The sequence below is a fragment of the Haliotis rufescens genome, unplaced genomic scaffold (genome assembly GCF_023055435.1).
Source record: "Haliotis rufescens isolate VD_foot unplaced genomic scaffold, xgHalRufe1.0.p SCAF_2, whole genome shotgun sequence".
NCBI lineage: Eukaryota > Metazoa > Mollusca > Gastropoda > Lepetellida > Haliotidae > Haliotis > Haliotis rufescens.
The window spans coordinates 18,131,828-18,154,154 of NW_025963890.1; the positions used below are offsets into that span (position 1 = coordinate 18,131,828).

At 37.0% G+C, this 22,327-nt stretch overlaps 3 protein-coding genes across 4 annotated transcripts in view; 1 reads left to right on the forward strand and 2 right to left on the reverse strand.

Annotated features, from left to right (window-relative positions):
• The window catches only part of LOC124138787 (tetratricopeptide repeat protein 39B-like), an 82,220-nt gene extending 78,032 nt beyond the window's left edge, over window positions 1-4,188 (reverse strand). The window contains exon 1 of the mRNA XM_046505653.2: window positions 4,146-4,188. Coding sequence (XP_046361609.1) covers window positions 4,146-4,166 — 21 coding nt within the window. The 5' untranslated portion in view covers window positions 4,167-4,188. The remainder of the gene's footprint in view (window positions 1-4,145) is intronic.
• Window positions 4,189-5,626: 1,438 nt separating this feature from the next.
• On the forward strand, window positions 5,627-10,371 carry LOC124138788 (PAT complex subunit Asterix-like). Of its 2 annotated transcripts, none has more exons than XM_048399723.1 (4): window positions 5,627-5,821; window positions 7,548-7,647; window positions 8,581-8,678; window positions 9,355-10,371. In XM_048399723.1, the coding sequence occupies exons 1-4, from the start codon at window positions 5,763-5,765 to the stop codon at window positions 9,419-9,421; spliced, it is 324 nt and encodes a 107-aa protein (XP_048255680.1). In that variant the 5' UTR covers window positions 5,627-5,762; the 3' UTR covers window positions 9,422-10,371. The 2 variants fall into 2 exon arrangements, with proteins under 2 accessions (XP_048255680.1, XP_046361611.1); XM_046505655.2 differs by lacking the exon at window positions 5,627-5,821 and adding an exon at window positions 6,128-6,320.
• An 849-nt stretch (window positions 10,372-11,220) lies between these two features.
• LOC124138789 (nephrocystin-3-like) overlaps window positions 11,221-22,327 on the reverse strand; it is a 43,130-nt gene continuing 32,023 nt past the window's right edge. The window contains exon 22 of the mRNA XM_046505657.2: window positions 11,221-21,789. Within this exon, the coding sequence (XP_046361613.1) occupies window positions 21,004-21,789 (786 nt within the window). The 3' untranslated portion in view covers window positions 11,221-21,003. The remainder of the gene's footprint in view (window positions 21,790-22,327) is intronic.

Here is a 22,327-nt window from a genome sequence, read left to right on the forward strand (position 1 = left end):
AACATTTCTTATCAATTTTAATAAATATATAACATGAGTGTGATACCAGAGGAAATAAAAAAGTTCATTTGTATAACAGAAGCTGTGCGCATGATCACATGCTGTTTAGATGATGGCGATAACTGGTACAATTGGTCGACGGGAAACTTCTGCAGTTTGGATTCCCTATCATTGCATAAAGAAGAAATCTACAGAAACGTTTTCCATGGGCCGAAATGAGAGCATTTGCTCATTGTTTTACAAAAATCAAAGTTATTCGCACAGTCAACTCTGTACACGGAATATTTCAGAAATGGTCTCATCTGCGAGTTTGTTTGTTTATGTTATTAGTTATATGGTCCTGTGGTTCAGCACACACCCGAATCAGGCAAAGTTGGTCCAACTAAGCCAATGTCTCAACTCAATCTCAATAAAATCAGATCCTAGTTCTCGCTACCGCAAAACAAAGATCTGAGGACATCCCATTACGGGTCACATTAGAACAACCTTCCTTCCAACCAATCAGAGCATCATTTCATGCAAGTGACAGTCGCAATGTGTTTTTTAATCATGCAACCTCAAAAATTAAACATGGGGTATTACGAATGACAGTTACGGGCTTTATGATTGAATCCATACAATCGAGGCCACCTATTAGCCATTGCAGAATAGTCTTTTGTTCTGTTTTCATATTTTTATTTGAAAATTTGTCAAAATATGTTTCAAAGCTTAGTCGCAAGTTTGATACTAGTGCCGTAAAGCACGAGGAAGCTGCTTTCTGATTGGCCAATGTCGACTTCTTGTCAGTCTTTCCATTGGTCGGTCAAATTTTGCAAAATGTTGGTCTGACATCACCCGTAATGTGAGGTGGGACCGCTTCCGTGGTCTAGTGGGAGAGCGTCCGCCCGGAGAGAGCGGAAGGTCCCGGGTTCGATCCCCGACCGCGTCATACCAAATGACGTTAAAAGATGGTACTTGTTGCTACCCTGTCTGGCACTCGGCATTAAGGGGCTAAAACAAGGACTGGTCAGCTCGGAGTCAGTATATTGTGTCTGAGTGGGGTATTCATGTTAAATTGCGGCATGGTATTTCAGTGAGCTAGCACTATAAATCGGCATCTAGTACAAGCAGATACACACACACACATACACGTGCATGCACGTCGCTATATAAGTGCAATAATCTTGGACGCGACGTTAAACCCCATTTCACCTCACCGTAATGTGAGGTCCTCTGGTCTTTGTTTAGCAGTAGCCAGAACTAAGTTCTAGTTTTATGAGATTGGCTCTCGACTAGACTTCACCCAATTTCGTGTGTGCCAAACCTCTTCTGGCACTCAATAGCAATGCTCATGGCAAGAGGAGGTAACTCTTCCTGCAATTATTCCCAAAGCTGGTTTACCACACCTCGGAGGGTCGGTTCAAAATCCCATCTCTAAACTCACTGATTAACGCAGAAAGCGGGAAAATCAGCGTACATCACAAACTAGGGTAAAGGTTCCATGCGTATTTCATAAGCTGCTATTTTTAGAATGTTCTTCGAAGTTGAGTTACTTTGATGAAGTCAACAGTAATTCTCAAAACTATCAAAACAGCTGAATACGCGATTGTAAATAGGTTTATTCTCTTCTGCAATCATTTGTTATAATTTTCAGTGTGTTGTAGACGTAATTAATAAGGGACAATATATCAAAAAATAATTAAATCGGACCTCACCCTACTTCTATTAGCGGTATGCAGTTTTTACATAACTACGCAGTTACTTCCCTTCGGACATGTTTCACAAACACTACAGTATTTGTTTTTAATAATCCTCGTAATTTGAGGCAGTATATGTAAGAATGTTGTATTGGAGAATATATTTATGACATTGAGGTATTTTTTGCGTTGACAGTTTTAAGTTTTAAAAATACTAAAATAACTGTCAGGCTGAACCATTTCACATTGTCAAAGTCATGTGTTTTAACGTAGGTAGGAGGAACAATTAAGATGTCATGTATGTGTGTTACAATAAGTAACTAAATGTATGTTTTAATTAATGTAAAGTACAGTAAACTTGTATGAAATATTGAACACCAATCGTATGATTGGAATAATCTTCTTGATACTTACAGAAAATTGAGAGATTGTGAATCTGTAACATCAATTCATGCTCTGTGTTTGGCAGAAAATAATAAGGTTGCACAGTGGCTTCATGATCATTTTGAGTGTGAACTTAGTGAGCGAAAAATTTCTTCACGAGAAACATTGCATCACTTTTTCAATTCAGCAGTATTAGTAGTAGTAGTGGGTCTGGTTCCTTTTCATTGCTGAGATCAAGATCCAGAAACATAGCATATAAAAAAGCAAAGAAAAGGTTTGGAAAATGTTCCCATTAATTGAACAGTTGCAACTTACTGACAGCATGAAAGCACAGCTTGATGTGAGTGTAGCTCCGACTAAATTTCAAACAAATGGGTTAGTATTTAAAATTCACAAATTTGCCCCCAGAAACCGTCAAATGTTTGCTACGTGGGTTGGACAGGTTTTTAATGTTCCCCTTCAGCAGCTTAATTTTAATGCCTTAATGAGTAAGTTTCACCGAATACAGCAAGAAGATAAAAGGAAAAAAGGACAAGTTAAGGAAAAATATAGAGCTGAGCATTTCATTTTGCCAGTACAAACTCCTGAGAGAGCGAGGTCATATTATGACATTGTAAGGCCTTGGACATGAAGGTCTGAAGGATGAAGTAAGCAAGTTAAACCCACTAATGCAAAACAAGAAAGAAAAAATGATATCTCTAGAAAGGGAAAATTACAATTTAAAAAGAAAATTCAAAAGAGCCACTGATGAATTTGCTGTAAAGAGACAAATTGGAAACCCTTAAGCCAAATATGAGAGGAAAATATTTCAGCCTTAACTGGAGAGAAGAGAGTGCCCATGCTCAAACTAAAACCGGCCTGGCCAAAAATGCTTCAAAAGTCAAGAAAATTGGGAAGAAATTTGAATACAACCAACAAGAGCTGAAATCTTCAAAGGAATATATCAAAATGTCAACTGAAGCTTTGGAAGATTCTATTTGCACATTGGAAGAGGCAGCACAAAAAGAGAAAAAGCATAAAAAATGACTTTGAGTACTGTGAAGAACTGTTGAAAGACAAAAGAAAGTTTAATACAGACTCCTTATGTTTCTTTTCATATTTTGTTGTTGTAGGTAAGACATTTCAAGCCCATACTGACAGGCACAGTTGTAGACTAACATTTAGTCTCTGAAATCTTATATTACACAATATCCTTCTTGACTCTAAAAATAAAAACAATTCTCTATGCTGTGGAATAGAGCTAGCTTGAGATGGCTAGACTTGCTTTTGTATGCATTTCTAGATTATTATTTTTTCATAAAATAAATATATTCCACGGTCATGGTGCAGGACTAGCACAGTTGATGCTGTACTAGAAACGGTGCCTGGAAGCTCAGATGTGTCACAAATTATTAACTTAACCCCCAAAATGGACATTTTCGCCACATTTCAAAGTCATTTTTCTATTCCCAAAATTCAGTTTAGATGAATATGCACCAAACTTGGCCCTGGATTACTGCTGTTATGCTACTAAAATATTATGGTTTTATTCAAATAAACATTTTCTTAAAATGTTCCCCTTTTTCATTTGTTGCCATTTTTTAGACCAAAATGAAATTTCTGGCTCTCCACGGTGGTGTCAAAAAGAGTTTTTCTGAATGATAATCAGACAAGTGGGAGAAAAACCATCCTGTGATATGTATTTCTTAAGGATTTCTGAAGCTAAATCAGTGATTTGTTAACACAATATGCAAAATTCTAAATTTGACTGAGCATTGCTACACTCAATTTCATTACGAAGAATGCTAAGGGCCAACTTTCAGGCACATACGAATCTAACTGTATAAAACAGTTATGGATCACTGAGCAACCAGATTGACAAATATTGTACGTGTCGTAAACGACTGCTTATGTTTTTTTCACCGTTGACAACAATTGTTTGGCTAGTGACAGCCTCATTCGATAGCTGTCAAACAACATGAATGTTGTCAGTAATGAAACAGAATGAATGTTGACAGACCAGAGCGCCTCATGACTGTCTCTTGTGCATCTAATTTAGATACGAATACTTCAGAATACAAATCAATTCAGATTCGGTGTACAAACCTCTTCCTCATTTTCACTCATCCCGCCTGTGTCGACTTCTTGAGCGGCCATCGTTGTCATATAAGTACAAACCAAAGCCTTAAGTTACGTTTAAATGTATGTGGGTTGTTCGTATGCTTTTCTAATAGCATATAAAGTGATTAAAATATTTAAGGATAAGCATATATCTTTCTAGCATGATTTAATTTAATTTCAAACAAGAGAAGGTGGATATCGTTAAATATTTACTCAATATGTGTATTTGGTTAGAGAGTACACAATGTTCCTATCTCTAAATCACAAGAGCTTCAACCTAAAATCCGGAACACTTGCACTAAACGATTCAAAAGTTAACTGCACAATACGCGCTCAGAATCAATAAAAACGAAATGGCATTGAAAAGAAGATAAAATTAAAAAATGAACATGAAAGGATCCTAATAATATAAAATGATAAATATGAAAAGGATACCAGTTGGTTTTAATTATTACTTTTCGATATTACAATGTAGGTATAAAGTAAGAGATATGAAACGTGTGAAAGGATTAATTTTTGGTGCAGTTTCCCTTTGGACAATGATGTTTATTTCCTTTCATCTATAGCACGAGTAATTGATAAGTTTTAACATGTTGCTTATATGAGAGGCATTATAATTACGTATATGAATGGTCGGTTTCTTTCCTTGTAATATTACTGTACTGTTTAAACCAATCTCATCATAACCACAGATGTCAGTGCATGCTTCTGCTTTGTTCAGCGGTAGCGAGAACTATCAGATCTGATTTTGTTTGAGACTTTGTTGAAAGTACAGTGTTAAATTATGACTTTACTTGTTCACATATTCATATCTCGACACAGAGAGGTATCGTATCGGAATAATAGATGATATTTCAATGAGATTGGGGAACACATGGGCTGTGTCGATTATAAAGTTACTGTTTACTTACCTCATTGCTACGAAACTAAACACATTGATGTCGGATGCTAACTCAAAATATATTTAGTAATTGCAGGTTATGCTGGATTACAAAATTATGGGCAATGCATGAGGGAGTTTTGCTCTGGATCTCGAGTGTACAAGCCTATTGTATGTATAATATAAATAGGTGGGGCTTCGCTGTACTAAAGTATCTATGATAATTATTGATGAATCATAAACATAATATTTCTTTAATAGTACACAATTTCGTTGGTCGGAAGTAAGAAACATAATAAAGCAGGCCCGTCTATATATTGCTACGGAGTGTGCATAGGAAATAAATGACAGGGTGTTTCTTGGAGGAAATGCGGTATATCGATGAATTGTTTTTTGAAATTACTGTAATCTTAATGCTAATCTCAAAGAAGAACTTGTAGCTCTTAATAGGCCCCATTAATAATGTATATTGCGTTATTCATGTCGGTTACGCACTACACGCGTATTCAGTTTATGATGATCAAGGTTCGTTTTAGGAATACCAGCTAAGTTTTGAATAAATTACGAATAAGTTATGGAAGAGTCCGGTCGATTGCTCCGAACATAAGCCGGTTTTACACCGTGACACGACTAGTGAATTTAGCAGGGCTTCGATGAATGACCAAACCTTATTGATCTAGTAAATAGGACCACCTGCAATTTTGTTCTACGAAACCATTAACATGTCGACTGTAGGAACTAATAATGTCAACGACCCAAGGAGACCAAATAAGGTTGTCAGGTAAATGAAACCATGGCACTCTGTGAACATCAATGTGTCCATCTGTATCTAGTGGTGGTGCAGAGGCCAACTAGCCTACTTGGGACATTGCATGTTTAATAATGTGTATTATTATCGTAGCCTGTTTATGTTTATGAACAGGTATAGCTCTTTTGTCGTACTATTTGAGGGTTTTTTTATCTGCTTGTATTCTGTTTTCTCTAGGCTACAACAACATTACGTATTCAGTTTATGATGATCAAGGTTCGTTTTAGGAATACCAGCTAAGTTTTGAATAAATTACGAATAAGTTATGGAAGAGTCCGGTCGATTGCTCCGAACATAAGCCGGTTTTACACCGTGACACGACTAGTGAATTTAGCAGGGCTTCGATGAATGACCAAACCTTATTGATCTAGTAAATAGGACCACCTGCAATTTTGTTCTACGAAACCATTAACATGTCGACTGTAGGAACTAATAATGTCAACGACCCAAGGAGACCAAATAAGGTTGTCAGGTAAATGAAACCATGGCACTCTGTGAACATCAATGTGTCCATCTGTATCTAGTGGTGGTGCAGAGGCCAACTAGCCTACTTGGGACATTGCATGTTTAATAATGTGTATTATTATCGTAGCCTGTTTATGTTTATGAACAGGTATAGCTCTTTTGTCGTACTATTTGAGGGTTTTTTTATCTGCTTGTATTCTGTTTTCTCTAGGCTACAACAACATTCCATTTTTGTTTATTTGCATTTCCGAGTCTCCGCGATTAGTGCTGGTGTTTTTAAAAACCAATAATACCGTTCACTATGGACGTTCGTGGATGAAATCAAAATTTGATTCTTTACAAGACAGCTTTTGTAACCAAACCACATTTATGAGTCACAGAAGATTTCAGTTTAGGCATCAAAGGACCCAACCCCCATGGGAGAATCAGGAGCATGCATGTATTAGCACATGATTAGTGAAGTTATTCATGTTAATACAGTTGACTGTTGGTTAATGAAGTTTCTTCTAAAACTTGTAAACATGATAAGTGAAAAGGAAGCAAACACGGGTCATTTGAAAACTGAGTGGGACAATAAATTCCTTATTCCCTGTTTCGAAGCAAAAGGCTTCATGCTTTTTCCAAGTCAATAAAAGTCACATGACATAGCACAAGTTAACTTCAGATAAATCAGACAGCTGTTTTCTATCAAATTTTTATTTTTTAATTTTTTTTTACAATGGCAGTTTAAAACTTGTCAGTAACATAAAATAGTTGTAGTGGTTTTATGCATCCCTAGTTAGGTTTCATACCACCCACCTCCTGCTCGTAGTATAAAACTAATCCAGGACGCATAAGACCACATATATACCCCTTGTGATACTGATAAAACTTACAGTGTTGAAGAGGTTCGAATCCGAGTTACAATGAGACCATTGCAGCTATATTGGGAAAGAAAAGCTATGTAATGGCCACAGTTCAGCCACTTCTGCTAAAGGAATTATTGTCATGCTCTTAAATTCTCTCTAAATGTAACTTTGACTCTGTAAACATTTTCTGTGAAATTATTCTCCTTAGACATGTTAGAAGGTACATATAAGGCTCTGAGTTTATAACTATAAATTTGGCTATTGTGTATTGCAACATTCATGTGTTCATTCATCTTTATCAAGTTTATCAGATGTTAGATAGATTCCTTGTTACAATTAGCGTTTTAGAACCATTGCCTCATGTTTTTCTGTTTAATTCCATTCAGGTACAAGCCCCCTGCCTCAGGTACTCCATCAGAAGACCCTACACCGGACTACATGAATCTGTTAGGCATGATCTTCAGTATGTGTGGGCTGATGATGAAGGTAGGCTTAGCCTTCGCCACCTTTGGCATCAGTGGAAGAAAATAGTATGAAGAACACCATGCTCTGTTGACAAATGTATTCTGCTAGTTACAATGTGTGACACCATGCCCTGATGGCATTGACATTGTTCATGCTATCAATCACTGGTTTGCCTGACCTGTGAAGATCTGGGGTAGAATAAGTCTTCAGCAACCCATGCTTGTCGTAAAAGGCGACTATGCTTGCCATAAGAGGCGATCGTGTGGTCAGAGCTGACTTGATTGATGCATGTCATCGTATCCCATTTGCGTGTTTCAATGTTCATGATGTCAATCTCTGGATTGTCTGGTCCAGACTCGATTATTTACAGACCACCGTCATGTAGCTTGAATATTGCTGAGTGCAACATTAAATAACAAAACAAACAAACACGGGTTTGCCTTCCCTTGTCCATAGTGTTTAACAAGCTGCTGTGATATCGGTTGATTTTTGCTGACTTCAGTTTAAAATGATAAACATATGTTCACATTCTTTTATGATTTTCATGGTTAGCATGTTTAGTACATTTAGCATGTTTAGTAGTCAGTTTCTTTGACATGTTAATACTCAGTGATTATATAACAGCTACATTTTCAACAATAATTTTTGAACCATCTGTTTATGTGGGGATTCCGGGTTAGAATGGGTCCCCAGCAACCTGTACTTATTGATAAACATGCTAAATGGCTTGTTGACTTAGTTGATCATGTGACATAGTACCCCAACAGCTTCATACATTGCTTATAATATCAATCACTGGTTTGTCAGGTCCAGACTTGATTATTTGTATAGCTGGCTGTTGTATAGCTGGAATATTGCTGATTGAGGCTTTAGAGTTTAAACCGGAAACATTGTTATCCTTGAGTTGACATGTTATGATATATGTTTTAATATTAGTTTTGTAAACTCTTTCAGCTGAAATGGTGTGCCTGGGTTGCAGTGTATTGTTCCTTCATCAGTTTCGCCAACTCTCGGACTTCTGAAGATACGAAACAAATGTTAAGCAGTTTTATGTAAGTTTTATTGTGAAATAAATCTCTTTTCCACTAAAGATACTAGAGTTTAATTTAATGTTTAAACTGTGAAGAGACGCCTGCCAACCTATTTTTATAACAACTTAAAACAATGTACCTTTGGGATGTGGCATCCTTGTTTTTAAAGCATATTTCCCATATGATGTTGCGTCATATTCTGCCTCAGTCCTGTTTTGGATAATTCATGATTAAGTCATAGATGTTTGCTATTTCTTATTTCTACAGTGTAAATATTTGGGTAAGGGGGGGGGGGGGGGGGGGGGGGGGGGTCCCAGCAATAGAAACAAACTGTTTCAGTGTCCAAAACCTTAAAAATGGCAAATTTCTTCCCGTCCTTATGATACCTTATCTACTGAGCAGTTTTGGAAGGACTACAGCCGTACAGGACTAGTGCTTATTTCTAATGCTGTCACTTGCTGACCTTTGCTGACCTTTTGGCAATGTGGCTTTTGAGTTCAGCTGTGATACACGTCTATCTGTGTAACTGGTCAAAGTCTCCGAAGCATGTGTAAAATAACATTGATTATCTGTGTATTGGTGTTACCTCTCAATGTCCTAGTTTTAGTGCTTGACTGATTCCCAGCCTTCACTACTTAATTTTGTTGGATTACCATGGCAAATGATGGATCTAAATGATGTAATTATCCCATTTCAGGTTGTCTATATCAGCAGTCGTGATGTCCTACCTACAGAATCCTCAGCCCATGCAACCCCCATGGTGATGTCAGCTCAAGAGTCTACTCACTCGTATTGATCCCATGTATATTCTCATCCAGGTGTTCGCATACTGTGTCATCACTGAACTTGTCGTTAGTGTACGATACAAACCCATGCTACACAAGTTATAACCATATGATACACAAGATAAACCATATGATACACAGATACATACCAACCCCTCTTCAGTTAGTATCCCTATGTCAATAATTATATGTTTTCAATTTAACGTTAGATGCTGGGCATTTTCTGTTGAATGCAGACATATTTTGTACCAAGAGAGTCATCAGTGTCCAATCCTTATAGACTGTAAAAGTCCTGGTATGATGTGATATGCATGTCTTTTAACTTATTTTAATGGCTTTTTATGCATAGATATAGATGCTTATTACTTTCAGGAATCTGTTTGTCCTGATGTCAATCATTAGAGCTTGGTGTTCATGCCTAATGTGTTTGAATGCTAATTTGAAATAACATGGTGTCCGTAAACCTATTTTTGACCATATATTCAACCGCTATGATCCCTGAGGTAAAATTATGTGTATGAATGTTTATATTAAATGAGCATGTAAGTATCTTCCTGCCTTCTAGTGGACCCATTTTTTCATAATATTGTCAGTTCCTGTGAAAGTGAGGTGTAAATGATGCCGTGACTCGTGTGTGGATGTCTCTGCCCCACAAATACCAGGATGAATGGTCTCCCATTGGAGTAGTTCTTTGTGTGAAAGACAAACATTCTTCGGGTGTGTCAGTTGAACAAATGGAGTGTATTTTTGACATCTCATACTTAAATTCCAGAGATAAGATATCCTGAAAAGAAATATTCTTTTATATTTGAATGGAAGATTATCTTGTTTGTATTTCTGATGGTAACGTGAATATGAACATTGTAAAGGAGTCAGGTTTAACATTTTGTCAATAATTTATGAGAGAAGAAATAAAGGTATTAAGTCTTGTTGATGGTCCGAGTGCTATTTTTGGTATGATGAACATTATGTAACTGGTGGTGATTCTGGCATCACAATTACATTATTCAATGCGTTTTAGGAACAGGTGTATTAGGCACTATAGTATGATGTGCATGGTTGCGCCCTTGGGCATGTTAAAAACCTAGGATTGTGGGTTCGAGTCCCAGATTCAACCTGATTATGTTTGGTTTGTCAGCACCATAACCGTGCTCAAGGGTTTTACCATGGTAGATGTCTGAGACCTGAGTTTCTTTGGGCTTTCTTCCCCCCTCAAGCTGACATACCATGATATAACTGAAATACTGTTCAAAGCTGTGTCAAAATCACTCACTCGTGTGTTATGGCCATTATCATCTTCAAATGTTTTTGGATAGGTGGCCAAGTAGTTTTAAAGTCCTATAATCTCTGTATACATGAAACTTGGCCAGAGATCCATTTATAGCTCTAAAATTGCTGGTGTTCCATACAGCATTGATACGCCCGAACAATGCTTCTGTTGCTTTCTCTATATCGACCACGCCATGCACAAAGACATGAGGATCAGTGAAGTATCCAGACTCTAACTCCACAAGAATCCTATGAAGATTTGGGTTAGAATTGGTCTTCAGCAACCCATGCTTTTCGGGATCGGGTGGTCAGACTTGCCGACTTGGTTGATGCATGTCATCGTATCCCAATTGTGTAGATTGATGCTCATGATGTCAATCACTGGATTATGTGGTCCAATCTTGATTATTTACAGATTGCCATCATGTGGCTGGAATATTGCTGAGTGCGGCGTTAAATACAAACAAAACACCAAAAGGGCACCCTCCAAAGAAAGTTTCAACATCAGCATTATTTCAAATTTTATTTGATTTGTGCAAGTCGGACATCAACTCCGGCCATGCATGAGAACATGTATGCTTCACACAGTACGCCCACAGGTCAGATAAGCACACCGACAGATTGGCCACCGCCAGACATTTATACATTGTGGTTAAGCTCTGTACACTTGGGTTCAAATCATAACTGCAGACAGTGTAACAAATCTCAAACAATAAATGCAGACAGTACTATGGCTCTCAAATAACGTCATATGTAATGTCTATTAAATAATAAATACAGATAGGACAACATCTTTTAATACAATTTCACAATTTGTGGTCTGGGCATAAACAGAAATTTGTGTAATTATGGAATATGCTTGACATTACAACGATGAACTAAGTATCTAACCAATTAAAGTTGTCATTAGTTTAATGGGAGCACTATCTCTCTGTTCGGAAACAGCTGTAAAAAGCCAATGACATTTCTTTGGAATTTTATGACATCATCAAATAATGGATGGTGGACAGTTATTTGCTTCCATGACAACCAAACAGCCGAATTGTTACATGTAATAAATACAATATTCATGTTGTCTTGCCAAGTATCAAGAGCATAACATATCAGGATACTGAATGTGAGGAGTTATCATACATCATGATTAGGTAAAAGACTGAGTGAGTGAGTGAGCTGTTTAATGCCACTTTGAACCGTATTTCAGTTTTTCACAGCATTTCAGCTTGTGGGAGGAAAGCCTGGCGTGATGCAGTTCTTCAACGTTTACCACTTTGGTGAAACCCACGAGCGTGGGTATGGTGCTGATCAACCCACATAATCTGGGCAAACCGGGATTTGAATCGCAGGTTTCTGGCCTTCACATGGGACGCAACTCTGCACAAAATATTGGGATAGACACATTAAACTTTAGAAGCATTACCAAGTTTAGATTTACCTGTACTTGTACAAGCATGGTTTTCTATCAAACATTATCAAAACTAACACTGCCCAAAGAACAGGGGTACAGGTTGTCTTAGGTATTGCTGTTTGCTGAGTTGTGTCCCTTTTTGAGCAACATTAAACCCGACCCACTCAATGAACCATAATGAACCAGTTCTCCAGTGAATCAGTCACTGCTATGAAAATTGCCATAGGGCACATGGAGTAGGGTTTGGAACTTCTTTAAATATGGTAATTCTTTCGTCAGACATTTCACAAATGCCTATTGTGTGAGCTTATTTTCGCGTTGTGGTGTAGTATTATTACCCATGTCATACACAGAAGAGTAGTCAGAAAGACATTGTGAAAAAACATTGATCAAACACCATGACCTGTTCATCTCAACGATAGACAGATTGTTGAGGTTCTTGTATCTTTACAAAGTCATTACACAGGAAGATCAAGAAGCGGTACTATCCACTTTCAAAATATCATATATCAAACTCTGAATTTTGAAAAAACGATGGGCTTTTTAAGGTAATTTTTGAAAACATAAAAAAAATTAGATTAAACAATCAACTTTTTCATTTTGATATTCACATGTTTGATACATTGACAATTTTGACATGCATATATTTGATCATTTTAAAATTTTGTGCCAGGCTGTAAAAAATATATATTTGGCATATAATCAATATATTATTTGCAGATTTTATGAACACACATAAGTATTTATCACAATTCTTTCATTGTTCCGCAAGTCACACTGATTCAACAAGCTTGTCACATTTCCTAAAGACTGTATGACTGCAGCATTTTGACGTACAACTAATCACAATAAGATGCTAATAATTCCACAGCTACTCACAGTGAAAAAGCCAAGATATCAACACAACTCACTAACCTCACTATATACAGCGACTGGGAGATGCATCTATATAGCATTGAACTATATACAGTGGGAATGTAGAACCTACAGAAGTGACAGCCTGAGCCGTTAAGAACAACAAAGTACTTGTACAAACAGCAGCTAATATAATACATCAGATTTGGGAGCATATAAATTTATTCAATGTAAATCCAATCATAAACATGAATAATGAAGACAGCCATAATCTAACAACACAATGCAGCCTTTACAATGCTGTTACTTTATCATGTTAATGAAAATGATCATTTTCCAGATTTAATCATACACAGTATGGAATAATGACTAAATGAGACATAAGCTGCTTCAAAAACTAAATCCTATGTTTTTTATTTGTTAAAAAAAAATGCTTGGTTAAGGAAATGTTCTCTAATTCTGTCTGAACCTATGAGAAGAAAGATTGGATCAGGAGCATATCGGTGCTATCAAGTTGATGGGTACGAGGATGTGTCAAAAGATGTTACATCGTTACCAACCAGAAACATTTCTACACCAGTACTTGTACAAAAACAAACTACTCACTTTACGCTCTTTTAGTAAGCATCATAAATGTTAAAAAATACATTTGAAAGGAAAGGGGAAATTGGGATAAAATAAAATGAAAAATATAAAATAAAATTCGGAAATGATGTTTGAATTCTTTACTCACCCCCTAAATATGTACACTGCATTATTATCCTTTAAATGATCACTGCCAGTTATATCTCCGGCATTGTGGTGAAGCATAAGTACCCTGAGCCCTGTTCCACAAAGCCAGCTTGGCGCTGTGACTATCATAAGCCAATGTCGAATTATGGACTTACATTATACGAAAAAAATATACGATTGTCGTAGATCCAAGTTCGCTTGTGGAAATAACCCTGGCTTTGAGAGGTAATCCATTTTATCCAACACAACAAAAAATAAAAAACAAAATCAGTCAGTTGTATTCAGGCAGCACAGCGTACAAGGAAAACAAACATTATTGCATGTTACTTGAAGCACATTGGCGCAGTCAACACAAAGTCGTATCTTACACTAATATACAGGGGATCCAACTGTGGTGCTGTGTATTTACAGGGCATCATAAATTAACAAACATTTACACACGTTCATATACACAACTAGTAGGACAGTTAGGGATTAACTCAACAATAACGCATCAGAATAACTTACAGAAACAGAAACAAACTCGGGACAGATAATCTGACCAGGGAAAAGAAACGAATACCTAAGTCACTTCAGTAATGCTGAAGGGGATTGTGAAGAGACGATGTCATGAATCATAAGGTTAAGAATGGTCTTACAAAAACGACACAGTAAAAGTTGATATTTTGCCCTCATTACACACATCACATGGTCACGACCATATTTGGCACATACATAACTGTTAAGTAATTTCTGCTGAGGTGCTGCTTGAATAGGGAAAGCAATGAAGACATGTAACTATATACGGATAACAAGTTCTGTCTACATCCTGCCCCTTCGTTCATCGAAGGCAAGAAGTAACACTGAAACTCTGACACAAGTATACAGAAGTTGTTATCAATAAGAGTATCATGCCTTCATGTTCTTCCAACATGTAAATTGTTATCAAAGACTTGATTAGTGAAATCAGCGTGGGCAAGTCCCTTCCTCAATGCAATCATAACTCTGCCCGTAGACATAAGGCTAATGACACATAGACTCAATAGTTTGCCAAGCACACTGTCATTGAGGGCAGACAATCCCAAACAATCTAAGCACAATTACAATTGTCTTTTGGTCTTGGCTGTGTCCTTGGGTCATTAATACAATATAATATACAATATTAGCAGTTTAAAGTCTATTTTTAGTATCATATTTGCTTTGTGGAACATCCAAAGTAAGAAATTTCTCAATGTTCTTATCGCCTAGAGTTTCACCAAGTTTGTGAGTGATAGTGTTAAAAGATTGTTTCATGGATTTGAAAACCTGATTTCATTATCTCTTGCTGTCATTTTCCCAGAACACAGTACCAAACAGCAGGATTACATGCCTTTGCAATACAGTAATTCAAAAATTTGATCTGATAACAAAAATATTAAGTTTCATTCTAGTCATCATCACATACTTCACGGTTTGGATAAAGTACGATCCTCCATCACCCATGAATACACAGGGCCATGGTGTTGTCGCTGTGTCTAACTGATGGAGTGTGATTCCTGCATGAGGAAGCCACTGAGTGCTCAAACCAGTGAGCGCTCAAACTGGTAAGTATTCAGACCAGTGAGTGCTCAAACCAGTGAGTGCTCAGACTGGTGAGCGCTCAAACCAGTGCTCAGACCAGTGAGTGCTCAAACCAGTGAGTGCTCAGACTGGTGAGCGCTCAAACCAGTGAGTGCTCAGACTGGTGAGCGCTCAAACCAGTGAGTGCTCAGACTGGTGAGCGCTCAAACCAGTGCTCAGACCAGTGAGTGCTCTGACTGGTGAGCGCTCAAACCAGTGCTCAAACCAGTGAGTGCTCTGACTGGTGAGCGCTCAAACCAGTGCTCAGACCAGTGAGTGCTCAAACCAGTGAGTGCTCAGACCAGTGCTCAGACCAGTGAGTGCTCAGACTGGTGAGCGCTCAAACCAGTGAGTGCTCCGACCAGTGAGTGCTCAAACCAGTGAGCGCTCAAACCAGTGAGTGCTCCGACCAGTGAGTGCTCAGACCAGTGAGTGTTCAAACCAGTGTGTGCTCAGATAACATCACACAAATGGCAACATTTCTCGCTTGACGTGCCATAACTTTCAAACTCTGCTCTATATCAGGCAATGACTGGGTTCATATTCAAGCACGCATCACTGCAATAATGGAGGAACAGTGTTCACATAATTATACTGAAAATTAAAATTTTTTAGGGGTAATGAATTGTTTGGGGGATATTTGTATGAAATTGGATGCTAAGTCTTCACAACAAACTATATCCCCAAAATATTCATGATCCCTAACTTTTATTCTTCAGTATACAAACCTTTGAAGTATTGATAAATACATATACTAGCTTATGTCCTGTAGTAGTAGTATGTTAAGTTATCCTCTGATGTCCTTCTATCGTAGGTCATTTTTAAAGTATAACCCTTGCGCTAAGATTGTTTGTGCAAATTGACCCTCCTAAGAGATACATGTTTTATGTCCTTTTCCTGATATGATATGCTGATATGTGTCACTGCATACAAACACAACCCTATGAATGGTTCTTTGCATATATACCATGCTTCAGCAACATAACCATGTGTACCAGTTTTATGGCTGTCTGGCAATTTCACTATTTATTCCACAATTCTAAATATTTAATTTTGATAATAATGCCATATTTGGTGACATGGATTAATTTTAAACTGTACATCTTCAGAACATTTAGTTCAGTTATATTATAGCATCAAAGTAAAATTGATAAAGCTGAAATATAATGATTTTCAATGGAAGCACATGAGGCATTGAAATTGTCATTTATTAAACAAACATAACTATTGGTTTCTTTTGGATCAACATGATCAAGAAAAAATAAAGTTACAAAAATAATTCAATAAGAATATGGTTTGATCTACAGAAAGCATGTGACATTGAGAAATGTGTGGCCTTCTGAGAGATTCACCTTACAGCTTATTCAAACAGTAATCTCAGTAAGTCAGATCTTTTACTCCGATACGAAAACTGTTTGCACGAAGGTCAAGTGAACATATAACAATATGACTTCATTTCTTGACCACCTTGATTCATCTGTTGGAACTCCTTTTTGGGTATAGAATCCATAGCGCTCAGAAACGTATAACATATCCACAATATGGCACATGCTTTTTTATTTACATTTGTGAAATTCCTAATCAGATAAAAAAATGAGATATGCTGGTCGGCATGCTTCAATCTCTCATACAAAGAATTTAGAAGTTTCCACACTGATTGGCTGGGACCCATTCCACAATGAGATGGTAGTGCTACGACTGTTGTAAGACCACGTTAATGTATGGGAGTTACGATCACCATAGCGCTATGATCACTTTGATGAACTGGCCCCTAATTTCAAACTTCACCTGACATCACTTCCTATGGAGGTGTTGTCCGATTTTCACACAGAGGGGTCATATTGGAGTAAAAGATCTGGTTCTAATGAGACTGCAGTAATCTGGAATGCTGATATATACAGTGGAGCCAGTACATGGTGTGACAGTACTGTCTTTAGGGAGCCTTGTCTCAACTTCAATTTCTAATTACGGAGTACCCTACTCCCCTTAAAAATCAATTCCACCACAGGATTCTGAAGTGCTGATTAAAATAATTAAATCATATGTTGATTTACTATTAGGAGTGTTCAACTGTGTTAAAAAAGAGGCATTTCTGTGATTTCACAAACATTGGAAACCGGGGACAGGAGTGCGGGGTTGTAATTGGCACTGGTTTTACAGTCCTTGCCAAACTGCCTAATACTGCCTAATACGTAGTAAGGTATCATAAGGACGAGTAGAAATTTGCCATTTTTAAGAGTTTTGCTTTTTGTCGTTATTTTAAGAACTACTGGACTAAAACAGTTTTGTTTCTACTGCTGGCGTGTTTAATACTGTTTGCATTACAATTATAGGTGCTTTAAAAATGTCAAAATTACACATCAAATGAAAATTACTATGATGAAGTATTTTGTCATGTTTGTTTATGATGAAATCAATATAAATGGAGAAACTATTATAGGGCGCCAGCTCCCCATCCCCAACTAAATTAACTTTTCAGTTTCATCAACCCCTTAACAGATCCCCTTCTTTGATTCAGTAAACAAAACCACAACTCCTACCAAAATCATTTCTGGCTATAAAAATAAATAAATTGACAAAAAAGCAATGATGTTTGATTAAAAAAGTACACAATTGATTTCTATTTTAAAGTGTCAAATAGGGTACTTCTTAATGAGTGAAGTTTCATATTTTGTCTGATAGCAGAATTAAATTGCTGTCATTGCTGTCATTGCAAGGCATTTGACCAATGAACATGATGAAAAAAATTATAACCAAACATATTCCTATTTTTGCAATCTCGACTGCAACCTCTGCATTGAATAAATAACTGCAGTCCTTAAAAAGTTATTTTTGTTGTACCGGTAATTCACATGATTCATCTGTATTCTTCCAGAATGGCCACAAAAGTAACACACATTTCAGAAAGGTCTTTGATACATAATATTTGGCACATGAAACTAATAAAGTGCTAAATCAAATTAAACACTTTTTAAATACAAAATTAATCTCTTCTCATTCACATATAAATTCAAACCTATGCCTACCATTACCAAAGTAATGTTCTTCATCCTTAAAGGGTCTCCTCCCTCTACACACTATATGCCCAGCAATCTCATCCTCCTCACAGCTGCATACCAGCAGCTGATAAAAGCTAGGAGGCATGGTCAATTCTGCATTAATTTCTTCCCTGTTGCTACTGGTGGCTACTAATCTACCGGTATGTACCGGTATGTATCGGTATGAACTGGTATGTACCGGTACCTGTAGATCTCTGATATCCAAACTCATGTTGCAGGGGACATGTTATGATATCAAAATAATATGTACCGGAAAGCATTATTTTCTGAAATTGGGATGAAAAGGCTACTACATACAGGGACTGCACGTTTTTAAGTCCTCTCATGATTTATCCCATGGGCTTATAAAGGGAAAAATAAAACACTTTTAAGCCCATGGGCTTAAATTAAATTGAAACATTGATGGATCTCCCTTAAGAAAGTGTTTAGCATGCTTAAATATGGCCACTTTGCCCCAATATTCCACCTTTAGTGCTGTAAGAGGTTTCCACTTTTACAAACCACATTGAACCCCCATCGTAGGTTCTGGATACTCAGTAGGACATTTGAAACAAATAGGGAAGACATGCATAACTGCAACATTGGTTTGAAGTTACATTTTTGACAGCTGTCATTTCCATTTTGAACGTGTTCTTGATCGTAATTTTCAAGTTGAAGAAGAATCTCTCGTCTTATGTTATTTCTTAGTATTGCTTTATCAAACTTTGGATATTCCTTCTTCCTATCATGCTTTTGTCCTTTTTAAGCCCTGGGCTTAAATTTGGATAAAATGTTACTCAATTAAAATAGATGAAATTCATAATTAAGCTAGGGATTAAAAACATGCAGTCCCGATACATCAGGCACTTCAAATCATAAAAGTTTATTTGACCATCATATTTTTGGAAAAGCAGTGAATGAATTTTTCAAAGGCACCCCATCCAAAATCCGAGCACTGAAAGGCATGCCATTATAAGCGCTGTGAGTATTCCATTCCTGTGTTCATTTTCTCCAGAAACAAATATCTATCATGATAGGTGTCTTATTTCTAAGCTTACATGACACCTAATGTATCCAATGAAGTGTTACTGTTCACCATTCAAGCAAAGCGTACCATACTTTGTAATACTACCAACAGCTACCTATTACCTGTTGAAGAAAACATTCATTTCCTAAATACAGAATTGGTGCAATAATCTCAGAAATAATTGGCAGTTATGAAACATAACAAATAGCACATGATAAACACAATAAACCTTGCCAAACTATCAATATGCACTTTCTTTTAACAATAAAACAACCCAGGAACTTGCTAATTGTGTTCATGTGAAGTGTTGTGAATGTCTCATGTTTTCTACCAGTAACAAACATGTTGGTATCTATCTATATCTACCACTGTATACATGGTATACTTGAAAATAATATCAACAAAGTAAGATATACATTCTCATATCATTCCTACTTCTATTGTAAGTGTCTCACAGTACATTACAAATTCAGTGTACACGACACACCTACAGGTTTGGCAACATGATATACCTCATGATGCAATAATGACACAAACCTATCATCTGAGACATATCACTGCTTACCTGCTTACCAAGTATCACAACACATTGGTAGGTACAATGTATTGTGATACGTGCAGCCAGATATTCATATATCATCATTATTCATTTCATATTTCCATAGTTATGTCTTTAAGTGGCACCAGGCCAAAGTAGGATATCAGGTATGTTTCTAGTTCCCGTCCTTTTTATCTTCTAGATTTTTAACAAAGGGTGGGTAATTTAAATCGGCTTCCCCAAAACTAACATACAAACTGCATGATATACAATGCGTCTCATGTCTATGTAGGTTTTGTAGGGGGAAGACTACAAGGCCTTTTGGGCTTGTTGAATGCAGTTTAAACATCACTCTTCTTAAACTTAATGATTGTTTGTTTAGTTGTTTAACACCGCACTCAGCAATATTCCAGCTATATGACGGCGGTCCGTACATAATTGAGTGATTGACATCATGAGCATCAATCCACACAATTGAAATACAATGACATGCATCAACCAAGTCAGCGAGCCCGACCACCCGATTCTGTTAGTTGCCTCTTAAACTTTATGAATCGATCCAAAAATGGGCATCTTAATACTGTCAATTTAGTCCAAAACAAAAGTTCAGAAACATATTTTTTTTACCTATAGAACTTTCAGTAAGAAAGAATACAGTTTATTTATGGATTTCAATTTCATTTTTTATTCTTTCAGTGCGATGTTTCAGTACAGATGCTGTACCTTTACTTGTTTGATACAAGTACAGCATCTGTACCCAAATACTGCATTGAAAGAACAAAGAAGACATTGACATCCATAAGTCAACTGTCTTCATTACCATAGTTGTCTTTCATAAAGACACATGGAGAACACCAAAAGTTATTTCTTAAGTGAGCATTAAGGCCTAACACTGCTTGGTCTCTTGAACTGCTTTGACGAGTATTTCTGGGTAAATCAGGAACATTTCTGTGCAGGGATGAATCTGTTTTACATTGTTGTAAATCATATCTGTAACATAGGGTTTAAAATAATATTTCATATTATTACATCATTCATGGTCTCCTTATGAAACATACAGGTAGAAAAAAAGTTATATATAGTACGATACTCTCCTTCTACCTAACATCCCTCTCATTTTCAGGATCTGTTGTATCTATGGTGTAGTCCAACATCATCATCGTCCTCTCGCCCATCACTCGCATATCGGTTGTCACAGTCATCTATTTCTCGTGAGGCAAGTTCCACAATGTCGTTATCATCATCGTCATCCCCGAGATGAACATTGAATTCCTCAATCACAGGCCCATTGTCTACATGTAGTATATACTGTTCATCATAGTCCTCGAAATTGTCGTCATAAAAATTCTCACTATCTGTGTGTTCCTCGTTAATGGATTCCCTTTCTTCTCCATCAAAATATCCATTCATCAACAGCTCGTTATTATCATCTGAATCCACCTCAGCCAGGACATTTAATCCCGATTCTGCTGCGATATGAATGGCATCACCATTAGCAACGTTGTCCACAAAATTGTCCAATGGAAGATCTTCACGACTCACAACAAGCTCCACCTGCCCGACCGTGTCATCATAATTATGTTCTGTATCAGGATTTTCTTCTTCTTCCTCCTCAATGTCCCCGATGACATCTTGCTCGGGTTCTTCAGCATCCCATTCGCCGAGTTCCTGAGCTATCCGCTTGTACCGAGATTCTCGTAGTACACCTTTGGCTCGTAGTGTTTTCGGATGATCAGGTCCAAGTATCTCCTCACTGACACGTGCCCATTTCTTGAAGTATTCGTAGGCTTTCTTGTAATCATTATTGTCCTCGTACACAATGCCGATGTTGATGTAGAGGCGTGAGGTGAGGATGTGGAACTCTCCATACATCTGCATACACAGGTCCATTGCCTGGTTGTACAGCTGGAACACAGACCATCAAAAATCCATAATAGATCATTAACTAGAATGTGTTTTTACTCAAAAACATTAATCACCCCCCTCTTTTTTGTTGATACATTAGTTCAAGTTGTTACTGAAAATTAATTTGCAAATCCAAAAAAACAATAATAACAATGTATAGCATGGAAAGATAATGGTTTCATGCAGAAATATTTATTAATAAATAGCTGTAGAGATTTGGCAGGAAAAAAATGCTACTTGTTTGTCAAAATTGTTTCCATGGAAACACAAGAAATGAAAAAATAATGAAATATGAAAAGGCAATGGTTGAGCATGTGGTCATTGCACATGTATTGGAAACGAAGCCTCCAGTTGTTTGAGGCCAAATAGTTTCCATGGAAATGTAACAAAATGAAATTAAAAAAGGATTTGAAATTAACAAAAGGCACCAGTTAACTGATGATCAATGCATATTTCAAATTTCATTGAAATATGTTGAACAGTTTTCAAATTTATGGCCCCGAAATGAACCCTACCCTCATTTCTCTATTGTTGAGTG

Bases quoted from the DNA above. Each gene is read 5' to 3' on its own strand.
- LOC124138788 (XM_048399723.1), top strand. From the start codon at position 5,763: ATGTCGACTGTAGGAACTAATAATGTCAACGACCCAAGGAGACCAAAT. The intron at 5,822-7,547 runs GTAAATGAAACC...AATTCCATTCAG, and splicing joins AGACCAAATAAGGTTGTCAG to GTACAAGCCCCCTGCCTCAG. The intron at 8,679-9,354 runs GTAAGTTTTATT...ATCCCATTTCAG, and splicing joins CAAATGTTAAGCAGTTTTAT to GTTGTCTATATCAGCAGTCG.